The 13,592-nt window shown below is 42.4% G+C and overlaps 1 protein-coding gene across 1 annotated transcript in view; it reads left to right on the forward strand.

Moving 5' to 3' along the window:
* The window catches only part of ank1a (ankyrin 1, erythrocytic a), a 109,910-nt gene that overhangs the window by 3,213 nt on the left and 93,105 nt on the right, over window positions 1–13,592 (forward strand). Inside the window, exon 2 of the mRNA XM_046033887.1 lies at window positions 10,275–10,781. Coding sequence (XP_045889843.1) covers window positions 10,656–10,781 — 126 coding nt within the window. The 5' untranslated portion in view covers window positions 10,275–10,655. The remainder of the gene's footprint in view (window positions 1–10,274; window positions 10,782–13,592) is intronic.

Below are 13,592 nucleotides of genomic sequence, written 5' to 3' on the forward strand. Positions count from 1 at the left end.
TGATTTAGCATACATACACGCCCTTCAGTACACATAAAACCTGAAATCCAGTTCTCTGATCACACAACCTTCGAGTTCACATCGTCTCTCCCTGTGTGTGCCAGCTAAGCATTGAGGTAGTAAATCTTGTCACACTCATCTTAACATTCCTCAGTTTTCGTCCCATACCAGTTGTGCTTCAATCTGAAAGGTTAAATGCTGTGAAAACAGTATTTCTCTACGTTATTGACTTTAAAGCATAACATACAGTAGGCAAAAGACCAGTGACAAGAAAAAGACAAAAGACAAAGATTGGAGGTGAAAGTTGTGTTGTAACATATGCTTTAATTCCATTAATGGCATTTGTAGTATCAGTTGACTCTCAGTCGGAGAGGTTCAGACAGCATCACTCAGCACCTCCCTTGTCATGTGCACTGTGACACCACTAGATGGCAGAATTGAACTGGATATATGGCCTGTTCCTCAGCCATTGCAGCTTCATGTTTTTGAGTACCACACTTAACTTCTTCTTCATCTTTTACCTTTTGAATGTTCATTCACTGGTCAGGCACTATGTGAAAAAGCGCAGCAGTTATTTTAGTATCTTGGGCATTACACACTGAGTCACTTTTTTTGAACTGCTCTTTTCATCACTGACTGTAGTTTGTTGATCATCATGAGAGATTTAAAAAATGCCACTGTTCCTCCATCTATACACATTTGGAAAGCCAAGCTTTTCCTGTGTTTTCAGTGAGAGGTTGCCAGCATTGCTAAACCTGCAGTTGTTGTACTTAACAATTCACAAATGACAGCTTCTGTTAGAGACCCCCCTAAATGGTTTACAGAGATGAGAGATTTCAATCTGAGCTATTTTTGTCACAGATCAAAAAAAAATGGTGCAGACTCATCACCTCTGTCCTTTACAGTAAAAGGATAGTGGCAGTAATGTAATTGCTACAATCAGTAGACAAGCCTCCTTTAAACAGCCAAACAGAACAAAGTATTGCTTTGCCTACACACTGCTGTGCTGCGCTTCGACAGATCTACATAACAGCAGTGATTGTAAAGCTGCCTAAGGCCATTGCCATTCCCAGTGGATGTGACGTTGCTGACGTTGCGGCTATGAGACCACTGAACTGCTGTTCACACCGCCGAGCTGGTGATGGTGCAGCGTCAGTAACAGTCATGGCATATTTACACAGTGCTCTGGTCTACATACTTGTAGAATACAGAGCCAAATCAGATGAGCCCTTTGGATGCGATGGCAGGATGCCTGAGCCGCAGCACAGTGTGGACATGAAGCCTGCCCTTGGTTTGTTACCTGCCATATGGCTTTCCCAATCAGTGCTCTCTCTGCTGGTGCAGTGCCAGCAGTGGGGGGAGAGAGACAGAGAGAGAGAGAGAGCGCGCTCTTTCTAAAGGAGCATCTCAGGCCTGTTCTATCCTCCCTTCATGCTCCACTAGCCAAGTGTCAGGAGGGGAAGGATGACAGCAAAATGTCCACCAGACATTACATTTACTCAAGGTCTGCAAAATAACAAGTTGACCTGCAACAAATATTAGTTTAGTGAACTTTATTAAGTCTGTTTCAGAGATGTGTTGATTTGACTTGATGTTCATTTCTGAGTCCGTAGTTTGTGGTGGTGTTCTTTTGGACTGCGTTAAGTCCTTACCTCCTGTAAGATGTAGACATGCTTATCAAGACAGACTTGGTTTGACTGTTTAAACAGAAATACCTACTTTTTGGTACCTATACAGTACATTGCATTCCTTTTGTTTTTAGTTTTTGATTACTTGTTTAATCAATAAAATGTCTAAAAATAGTAAAACAAAAATGCCCATCTTGAGCCCAAGAAGTTCAGTTTTTATGTGATCAACAGTCTAAACCCCAATAATGTCGATTCTGTGTAATTTCAGAACTAATTAATAAAAATTTTCAGCTCACATAGTTACATGCACATTGAAGTAGTTTCTTCCTGGTCATTTAGATATGTGATCACATTTAAACGGTGTGTTCTCTTATCAGTCCTGTCGTGTTGCTCTGGGTTGGCTATGTGCTGCAGTGCAGTGTTGAGCTGTGCTGTGAGTGTACACTCGCAGTACTGCAAGAGGTGCCTTCGGGGGGCACTGTGATCTATGTGTAATCAGTATTATGGATTAGTCCTGATCCTTCCACACTTGTTGTCTTTGTCCTGTTAGTCCTTTAAAGATTTTTACTGACGCTGGTTGTTGTAACTGGTAAATTGTACTATTATGTTGTTTGATTAACGGCTCCTAAATGAACACATTTCAACAGCAGATTATTAGCGAGACCCATCATGTTTGACAATAGACCCGTGTTGCTCATGTTCCTGTCCCTCTTTGTCACAGTACCCCATATTGATCAATAGAGGGTGCTGTCTGACCTCTATTCTTCCCTGCGTGCTGTTTCTTGCCTTTCCAATTGATCTTCTGTGACGACCAACCATAATCTGTTTCACGTGGTTAAAAGGGCAATAATATGATCCTATGAGCCACTTAAAATCACAAAATGATCCACAGTGTTCATCCATACTGTAGTAGCACAAATACAGCAAAGATCTTTGTTCATCCCATCATCTCATTTTGGCTTATAGTGACTAACACTGAACACTAAAATAACTCGGCTATAAGCCACAGTTGATGGTGCAGAGGTTGGCACAGGGATGCAGAATACTGTATCTCACTGTAGGCCGTGGATTTCTGCCAGCAAACACACTAGAGACTCTCTGAAATATTGAGGTGGATTCAACATGAGCAGCACAGTGCAGAGCAGCACCACAGTTGGCTGTATCTGTGTATGAGCTACTGCTGTTGATGATATGTCAGTATGACTGATGCAAAGCAGTAAGTTGCATTATTAGCTTTTCTGTCATTATGAGTAATGCTAAGTGTTTGAGAAGTATTCTCCAGACCTGTGCACCCATGTGATCTGTCCCTGATGAGGAGGATGACTAAATTAGAGCAGGAAATGAGAAGATTGTCCCAAGAGTTTCACCTGTAGCGTGGGTGTAAATTTACTTTCAAGAATGACTGGCTAGTCCAAGGACTTTGTATTTCTCACTTGTTAACACACACACTTGACCCTGCAGAATGTGGTATTTCAAGACATTGAAACCTGTCACCTGTTTTCTAGCAAACCATGAATCTGAACTGAATCTCAATCTCGCAGCAAATGTGCCAGTTTCACATGCTGTAATATTCAGGGTGTTGAGTGCATCTGAGCTGGCAGAACTGTTGTTTCTTCACTAGTAGTTGATTGTGGGGCTGCAACTAACGATTATTTTCACTGTCAATTAATCTGTCGAAATGTCAGAAAATGGTGAAGAAACACAAGAATCATTGTTTGCCAAAGCCAAAGATGACGTCCTCAAATGTCTTGTTTTGTCCACAACACAAAGAAATTCAGTTTATTGTCATAGAGGAGTAAAGAAACCAGTTTATATATAAATATTTACATTTAAGAAACTGAAATCAGATTAATTGTTTATCTCAATAATTGGCAAATCATTTAATAGTTGACAACTAATTGACTATTTGATTAATCATTGCAGATCTAGTTGATTGGACTCTTCAGAGTTAATTGAACATCTGGTATTTTCACGGTCCACCTTAGATTGTAGCAGATGCAACACAGGTTTGGCTTTGATTATGTATCTTAACACCTGTAATTTTTCATTTTCATTGGTGCCTACCTGATATTATCAAATGGTAAATGTTCAAAACTGGCACTGCGTGGTCAGTACTTAAGTAAATGTTAGCTAACATTAGCTGACCCAAGAGTCGTTATTCACTTTATACTCCCAGAGACAGAGGTTTATGCAACTCTTGGTTGGGAGTTAACTTATAAACTTATTAACTTATACTAATAGTTAACCTCTTAAAATAAATTGGTTAAATTATAAGCATCAACCGTTATTATGTAAGAACAAGTACAAGGTATGTGTGGCTGAAAATGTGTAGCAGGTAAGTTAAGCTGATGCTAGCTGGCAGGGAACTCTGGTCGGGGGTTTACTTGTGGTGGGACTTGGGTTATTTTACTTTGGTCAACTATCTAATAGAGTAGGTCAACCAGCAGAGATACATTCGAACTACCACAGCGGGTTCAATTTTAAACTGTAATACAGCCGACTTACGACATCCACTAATCAGGAGGTTGGCGGTGCGATCCCCCGGTTCCTCCAGTCTGCATGTAGAAGTGTCCTTGGGCAAGATACTGAACCCGTAATTGCTCCTGATGGCTGTTCCATAAGTGTGTGTAAATGTATGTATTTTCTGATGCGCAGTTGGCACCTTGAAAGGAAGCGACTAGGCTTGGGTGGTATTTATATTGTCATACCTTCCTGACATTTCACCGTGGCACAGTATATGACGGTATTTGTGTAAAATAAATACGTAAAAGATGAGATGCAGGAGATAAAGGTCACCGTAGCATGTATGACATTGTCTAGCCTACAGTACTCTGTGTCAAATGTGCAATTAGCCTACTTAGACAAATCTTGCTGGGCTTAAATACTTATGGCCCATTGAGTAATAAAAGATAACTTCATATCAGTGGGCTGAATAGAGATGATGTGCACACAGCTTCGTCCGTGTTGGCTGGATCACCTTTATCTTCAGGACTAAACCCAAAATACTTCCAAACAGGGGCAGAGGCATTTTTCTCGTTTGCTAATTCTGTAACATTATCCCACCACTTGCAATTGCTGATGATTTGCTCCTTTTTGTGTGTGTAGTTAGTGTGTGGCTGAGCGAGAATGGCAGGTGAATGCAGCGGAAAAGATGAGCAGTGAAGTTGAGCAGTAAATGTACAGTGCAGGTTACAGTTAGTCAACGAATAAAGGCTGCAGCTAAAGCTCCCGTGTGAGTTATTTACCAGCTGCAGGAAAAGTGAAGGAAGTGATGGTGTTGTTGATTGCGATGTCAGGCAGTTTCATTTGACGTTGCCCGCCTACATTGAGGACGTACACTACAATACGTCACCTCAATACAGAATTTTCATATCAGTTTAATAGAAAGAGGAGTGCCTTTATTTTTGACTGTATTGAAAGTCCATCGGGATTTCTGAATACCCTGGTATACCATAATACTGTGATACCACCCAAGCCTAGTAGCCACTGCCATCAGTGAGATTGTGTGTGTGTGTGAATGGGTGAATGTGACTTTTAGTGTAAAGAGCTTTGAGTGGTCAGAAGACTGGAAATGCACTATACAAGTACAATCCATTTACAGTAGCAGTGGCTGACATTAGCTAACAACCAGCACTGCTGCCCGACAGAAAAAAAAACTTAAGTCTGGTTTTAATTTGTGGCAGGATGTAGCCTGACTAATTAACACATTATATCCCATCCATCCATTGTCAACCGCTTATCCTACGCACAGGGTTGCGGGGCTGGAGCCAATCCCAGCTGACATCAGGCGAAAGGCGGGGTACACCCTGGACAGGTCGCCAGTCCATCGCAGGGCCACACATAGACAAACCACCAGTCTAACACATTATATCTTGTTTGGTTAATTCGTACACAAACACACATGTAAAGATTGACCTGAAAGTATGATTTTTATTTCACCAGCCATCCTGCTGCTGCTTCTCCTTCCCATGCCACCTGCAGCTGGATGCAGAAGGTTCAAAATAAGCCCCACATCTGTGGACAAACTGCATTTTCACAAGGTACATTTTTAAACTGTTCTTCAAAGAAGGTTAAAGTCAAGGGCAACTGGACTTGGTTGAAGATACTAGAAGACGTTTTGTCCCCCGCTTCTGTTATTGGCGTCAATATCGTCTCCGCTATTTAGGTTAAATAGTTCTCTACTAGTCTTTTCAGAAGTGAAGAAGTCTCTTGGATGAGGGACGAAACGTCTTCTATTATCTTCAACCAAGTCCAGTTGCCCTTGACTTTAACCTTCTTTGGATAACTATGATCTGGATGACTGAGAACCTTCACAGACAAAACTGTTCTGCAGCTTTTTATTGTCTTGGCTGTTGGGACTCAAAGTGAAACGGTCTCCACATCCTGGGGAGAACAAGGACTGACAAACGTTTATGCTCTACAATGGCCAGTTTAACTCATTTGAGTTTAACATAGCTTATCACAGGGAGACATCATCATTAAACACATTGATTATGGACCAAGAAAACCATTTAGTCTGAGTGCATACTGGTGAGATGCTGGCAAGGTAGCTAAATGTCAACAAACATATAGGCATTTTCGCAACTAACTGGATAAAGCTGAATGAGACAGAGTATAAGAAAGGTCATCTGCAGATACATTGACAGCTGAGATCCTTTTTGTAGGCTGTTATCTGCTTTATTGTTAATAAGCTTCTGATTTATGATATCAGTGAACATGGTTATGCCTACAGAGTAAGTATTAGATGGAGAAGAGGAGGGTGTTATCAAAGTTGACATTGCAGATTTACAAAGTGCATATGGTTCGAATGGTGGCCTATACATTGTGCAGTGGTTACCTAATATAAATGTGCCCAGTGCCTGTTTTTAGGGGAACTGAAAGGAAATTGTGTGAGGCATTGAGCCCCTACAGTTCTTAGAACATTAAAAGTTATTTAGCTGACATCAGAAGTCTTCATAATTATTTATTACCGTCAGTTTTAACAGGTTTACAGGAAGAAAATCAGACATGTAAAGTAATTGTTAAGAGTGTAATTTAACTCTTGGTGGAACAAATTCAGTGCACGTTTACGCTTGGGGTGTCTGGTGTTGTGATGACAGGATGACACTGTGGGTGTTGATATCACTTTTGACAGTGTTCATTTAAAAGTTACTACTGTGGAAGTATTTTGCTGTATAAACTTGGAACAGTTACATGATTGTTTCTGTCCAGAGAGTCTGGATTTGATAGCTAGGTTACATACAGTATGCTTCCATGAATAGGCTGTCTGTCCTGTCCCTTTTCACTGTAGTGAGTTTGCATGTGGGTGTGTGATGGTATGTGTGTGTGTGGCTCTGTCGGGTCCCGTCCACTGTTTTTAAAGGAGCACTGGAGCGGCTAATGCGCTGGCGGGTGCTGGCTGTCACACTGAAGAGAGCTTAGGCAGTAGCTGTGTGTTTCTTTCTCCCCCCAGGTCCACACAACCTGTCCCTTTGTGTCCCAGGCAAGACCACCCCAGGGACAGTCTATATACACTGGGTGCACTCTGAAACACAAAATAGGCTTATATGTGGTCTTTAAGGTCCATTCCAGTGGTTTTGCATGTTTAAGCCCACTATATTCTAACGAAATGTGTTTGAAATTTATTTCTTTATTTATTAGTACAAGACAATAATCTCACCACAGTGCTGTTTATGAAATATGACATTGCCACTATTTAAGATCCATGCTCATAAATCGCTTTTGTGAAACAGATGTCTGGAGCTTTTGATCATATCGCATGACCTTCATTATGGAGATGCAGATGAAATTTGCTTAGCTCATGAAATTATAAATGTTCAAATTATACTAAAATTTTTATTTTTCTCGGCGCATTTGAAGGAGGTTCAAAGTTCATTCTTGACTTTGCAAACAGCAGTTTTATGCCAACGTGGATGAAAAGTCCTTAAGGGGCTCAGAAAAAATGGAATTTTTAACATATAAACTTCCATTACAACCTGGCAAACTCATTCTGCTGATAAAGATCATGTGATATCATCAAAGGCTTCAGAGGCCCATTTCACCAAAAGGATTTCTCAGCACTGTTTAATTGCAGATCTCTAATGTTGGCACAAATTGCTAAATTCATGACTCCTACAGGATTCTAGCAAGTGTTTGCATCTATGGCATTTGTTTTGATTAGTAAAACGTGTCAAAATCAGCAGGAGATGTATTGATCTTGTGTTGCAAATCAGTTTGCAAACAGGTGAAACAGGCCCCACAACAGCTACTAGATTTTTACCTTCTGATCAGTATTTCTTTTCTTGTGTTGGATCACATCTGATGTGTTTGTCCTGTTTAATTACAGTATACCAAGTTCAGTACACTGTTTGGATTGGTTAGTTGATCTTCTGGCTAGATGTGATTGGTTGCTGTAGCTATTGTAATTATTGAAAATAGCAAGATGTGTAAATGTATTGGCTAGGTTTACTTTATATTGCTGCCATCCTTAAGTGAAGTATAATTTTTTAGATTGATTTTCTAGCCATTGGTTTCCATGAAATTTCAGTATGGAGCGGTGATGTCATTGATACACAAAAATGCAGTTGCAACCAGAAAGTACTTTGAGTCCTTGTTGGTGCATCCAAGGAAACTCATGTCAGGCTTGATGGGAGACTCAGAGACTCAGAAATCACTGCATTAAACAGGTACTGATCAGGTGTTTGAACCAGGGTGCTGAAGCATCTCTCTGACTATTAACCTACCCTGCAACCTTTAGAGAGACTTTATCTTTATCAGTATATGATGGGTGTGGGACCACATGTTTATTTTTATATTATCCAGCAGTGGTCCCACAGTTATAATAGCTGCGTTAAAGTTCACTGTAAAACTGCCCCTCCATTAGCTCAGCAAGAGTGTAGCTTAACAAGACCAATCTGGTTGGCTAAGCAAAAACCTCCTTATTACCTGTCTGTCCTGCTGGTAATTCATTTAGGCACATTTCCCAGGAGTTCGATATAGTGATGGATCTCTTGCCACAGAGCTGTCAGCCGTCAGTATTTGTCTTTGTTTGTGTCATAGCTAGGCCACATGAGTGAGTGATTTGTGTAGTGGCATTGCAGACATAAGGCAATATCACCAGTCAGTCCTATTCATTAGTATGCTGCAGTATAGATGGAGCTGCTATCAGATGAGGGGAAGCCTTGGCAGGAGAGCAGATGAGAAACAGAGGGAGAAAGACAGAGATATGGACAGGAAACAGCAACATAATGAGTGAAATGTATGAGGAATAGCTCAAAAAGATGGTGACAGTCTTTATTTTGTTAACTTAATTTTGGCATTAAATAAAACAGCCAAGAAAAAGCCTAATTTCATTATCACAACAGTGCTCTTCATTAGGCCCAATATCATGAGTCATTCAACTGATAACTGTCAGAAAAGACCAGATAATTACTGTAAGAATAGGAAAAGAACTTATACATTAAGACAATAGGACAGGCAGCGGTAATATCCTGCAATTTCCAATTCGATCTTCTAAAAAAAAAACAATGAAGAGAAAAAATACAGAACAGAATGTTGCAGTAAAATGTGTGTGTGTTGTGTGTGTGTACAGTGAAGCACGTGTGTTGGCATGGACACTGTGTGTGTGTGCGTGTGCGTCTACAGTATCATTGTGAACTATACGTGTGATGTATAGTGAGCCGAGCAAAGAGAGATGTTAAAGGATATTTTTTGCCTGCGTCAGCAGCATTGCAGGGAGGAGAAGGGGGAGAGAGAAAGAGAGAGGCAGAGCAATACCAGTAAACAGGTGCTGGCTCCATCAGCCCCTCTCTCTCCTATGCACCTCACTGCGCACATATCCACACATAGATTGTACATGACCACAGGACAGAGAAGCCATTTATACTTTAATACATATGTTTATACAACCTTTTGTCTTTTGTTCTATACAAAACTATAAGAGAAGATCAGGCATAGAGGAGTAGAAAGGAAGGCAGGAACCCAGACAAAGAAGTCAATGAAGCAAAGCCTTTGATGATGTTACTGTATCACACTTTACGATAAACAGTAAGGAAGTAATAAGGAATAGCCTTTTTTTCCATGCTCAAAGCCTCATTCAACATACACAAGCACACTGCACCAACATCCTTGCACAGGGACCAATCCTGCTGCAGCGTCTAAACAGTGTAGAGGGAAAAGGGGTAGGGTGGGGGGTGAGTAAAGGAGTAAGAGGCAGTTTTTTTCCCTTCATGCATGTTTTAGATTTTTTTTATTTTCTCTGGTATCCTCGTTTGTGTGTGTGCGTGTGTGAGGGATTGCGTGATTGGCTGTGGTGATGATGGGTTCCCTGTGCAGCCTAGCGATCCTCCACAGATGGACTCACAGCAAGATTATGAGATACCAAGAAATTAAATACAGGAAAAAGAAACAAGATCAATGTAATGTGAGGAGGGAGAGCTGACTTTGATTTAAAGCTGCTCAGGCTATTCCTCAACTGACTGTCAGTTCATCCCTAGTTAATCTTTGTTGGTTGGTGGAGGCTGTGTGTGTGTGTGGGGGGGGGGGGGTCGAAGCAGTTTCACAGAATGTCAAAGCAGTGAAGGGAAGACGGATGTAGAGAATGAAAACAAGTGAATAAGAAGGAAAACCTTTTTGTCCACTGTTATTTATCTTTTTTCTTTTGCACAGAGAAAGAGGGAGACCAGAGAGGAAGGGAGCAGACACACTAAATGAGGGAAGTGTACGTGAGCGATTGAGAGAGGGAGCATGTGCGAGCATTGAAGAGAGAGAGAGAGAGGGAAAGAGAGCTGCGCTGCAGTAGCATCCCACAGCAGACGGCTAAGGACTGCCGGTGTGTGTGTGACTGCACTGCTGAAGAGGAGGAGGAGGAGGAGGAGGCAGAGGGTGAGTACGCTCGCAGACTCTGCAGGGCCATAGAGGAACACACAGCAGCAGCGGCAGCGCTACTGTTGGCCGGCTCCAGGTAGAAGTACCAGCGCTGTCGCCCAGCAGACCACCGCCGTAGGAACTGGACACGCCAACGCCGCCCAGACCCCCACTACCAACGCCATGGCACAAGCGGCCAAACATCTCCGCAAGAACAAGGATTTAGAAGCCCAGTTAGAGCAGGAGCGCAAAGAGAAGGAGGAGGAGAGGAACAAAAAGAGGAGTCGCTCACGGGATAAAAAGCGCAAGGTACTGGGACTATTCACAGGTGGGGTAGTCAGGGGTGGAGTGATGGGGGAATAGTAGGGAGGGAGGGGTGGCTGGAGAGGGGGGCAGGAAGGTTGAGACGCCCCCCCCCCCCACCTTCTTTCTCTGTCATGCTAAGCTGTGGTCAGGGGTGCCAGGGCACACATGGAAACTCAGTAATGAGTGTGTTTCTACTGTGTGTACACACAGTCTCCCTGGCACACGTATGTCCTGCGCATACAGACACGGGAAACACACTGCATGCTTTCTTACTCCTTTTGACTGCTTTATACCTGCTTTACTGACTGTCCTGGCTAAGCCGTCTGATAAGGCAGTGTAGTACTCTACCTCTCAGTGTGTCTCTGTCCCTCTTCACGTCTCTGTCTCGTCCCTTTTCTCGGTCTGTGCCCTCTCTCTCTTTGTTTTCACACTGCAGTATGGTGTCAATGAGTGAAATTTCACTACAGCACTAATCATCCACGAGGGCAGAGAGCTTGTCAGACCATTCTGTTCTGCTCTCAGCAATCCTCTATGTGGCATTGTAATGACCGCAGAGCGAAACCTGCAGGCTTCTGTCTGACTGAGAAGTCCCTGGCAGAGCTGGCAGTGCTCGTTGTAAACAATAAATCTCTGCCTTGCCAGTTGCCGACTGCAGGGACGTATCATCAAGCTGCAGAGTCTACTTTATTCCTCTGGCCTCTCGTCAGATTTCACTCAAACTCATTAATGAAAATGAGTCATCCGCAGATGTGTGTATTGGTAGCAAATTCATCAGCAACCGAATATGAGTCCAGCTGCCATGTGAGCCTGAACCGTGCCAGGCTGGCTGTAAACCAATCTGATGCTGATGCGGTAGAGACAGTGTTATAGACAGGAACACAGTACAGCTTCCACTTTCCCGGAGATGGGAGGCAGGGCTGAGAGGCTCGTACAGGGATTAAATTTTTCTTTTTGTTGTGGTTGTACAAAGTACTGTGGCAGGGGGTTAGAAGGTGTATTTGAGCAAAATCAAGGGAAGAAAAGAGAGAGAGCAAGAGAGAATAAAGGGAAAGGTGGCATGACTCAGATACACCTGGGGTAGATCTGTCTCTCTCTCAGTAAGGGTTTGCTCCTCTGCTTTTTTGAGATTCAGACCCAGCCCTTTCATCTCACACACAAACACACACGCCACCACCACCACTCTGTCTGTGCTGACTGACGTGACGGTTTCTCTACATTCTTCACCTCTAACCTCTTGTCAACCTTTTGCTTTTGCTAAAAGTACCAGAACTGTGAAAGCCTGTGCAGAGATGCGTGTGTGTGTGTGTGTGTGTGTGTATATTGTGCATATGAGAAAGTGCAGAAGGGAAAGCCTTCAGCTCTAACAGTATGGATGAGGCAGGGATGAGATTTCTGGTGAGGGTACTTATGCAGCCCAACTTTGACTGAAAGTGTCTGGTTTCAGAGGATCCCATATCACTTACGTAACCATGCAGCTTAAGTCTTTCAAATAAGCTTCCCGACTCCCCTCCAGCTCCCCCTCCCAACCTCTCTTCCTTTTTTAACACCGGCTTACAGCCATTCCTGGTTTCTGGAGCAGATGTTAATACTGGGGGAATTCTCTCTTTATCTCTCTCTTTCTCTCCAGTGCCCTCTTTGTTTCCTCTCCGGTGCCTGCAACTACGTAGTCAAATTCTACAGTAATTCATAAGTTGACTGATTGTGTTTCCCTATATTGCATGGTGGTTAACAAAACCACCGTTGCACTTGGCTGTTTTTCTTTGTTTGCCACTCGACACCTGTTTTTCGGTAGTTGTTCCATCAGCTGTCTTGTGTATCGACCTGCACCTCGGGATTGTCCCTATCCTCGTGGAGCGGGCAAGGTCAACACAAGTCTGTGACAGAGCCACATTTATCATTTAATCACCCTATACATTTTGCTCCCACACATACTTTTTTGTTTTTAATTTTGTTACCAGCAAACCAGGCTTCTGTTATGTACGTTTTAATTTTCTCCTTCACTGGCGGCCTTTCAGTTATTTATCTTGCAAAATTGATATATTTTGAGTTCCTGTATGAAGAATCACCGAGAGTGTCTTTTATTGATCCTTTCATGTCTTTACATTAAATTGTTTTAACTTATAGTGGCTGATTTATTGTTGCTCGTGTTTTTAGTCACAATAGCAGGAGTGCAGAGCTCTGAAGGGATGACAGTGTCACTCTGTAAGGCATCACCTGGTTCAGTCTTCTTTGGTCCAGTTGGTGTTATGGGCTGTAGGGGCTGCTAGCTGGGCTTATAGCCTGGTTTATTTTCGAGTAAAGCATTTTAATTTTGCATCTTTTGAAGACGTTATTGGATTTGCTCACCCTTTTATTTATTCTCTTTATGGTTTTAGTCCCTTTTAAATCTACTGTTTGTGGCTAATGTATGTTGGTGTACATGATTATTTCTGTCCCTGTTGGGACACAAATCTGTGTTTGCTGATGAATGTCCAGAGTCATAAAGCTAACAATTCGTCATCAAAGGGTGAAGGTGCCATTTTAATTGGCTTATGGTGTAGTTGTATTATACAGCACAGGTCAGTTGCTGAGCAGTGGATAATGTTGTCCTCATATTACTTTTATTGATGAGTTTGCCCCTCTTGAAAAATGAGCATTGTCAGGATGTGAACAAAGCGCTATTGTCCTAGTCAGGACCCATTTTCACCTCATTCTGAATGTGCGTTTGTGTACACATCTAAAGCCGTTTCAGTGTGAAGTGATTTACCTGGCAGGAATGGCCCTGAAGTATGAAGCAGTGCTTTGCTGTGTTTGTGTTGGTTGTCTCATATCAGC

The sequence above is a fragment of the Micropterus dolomieu genome, linkage group LG21 (assembly GCF_021292245.1).
Source record: "Micropterus dolomieu isolate WLL.071019.BEF.003 ecotype Adirondacks linkage group LG21, ASM2129224v1, whole genome shotgun sequence".
NCBI lineage: Eukaryota > Metazoa > Chordata > Actinopteri > Centrarchiformes > Centrarchidae > Micropterus > Micropterus dolomieu.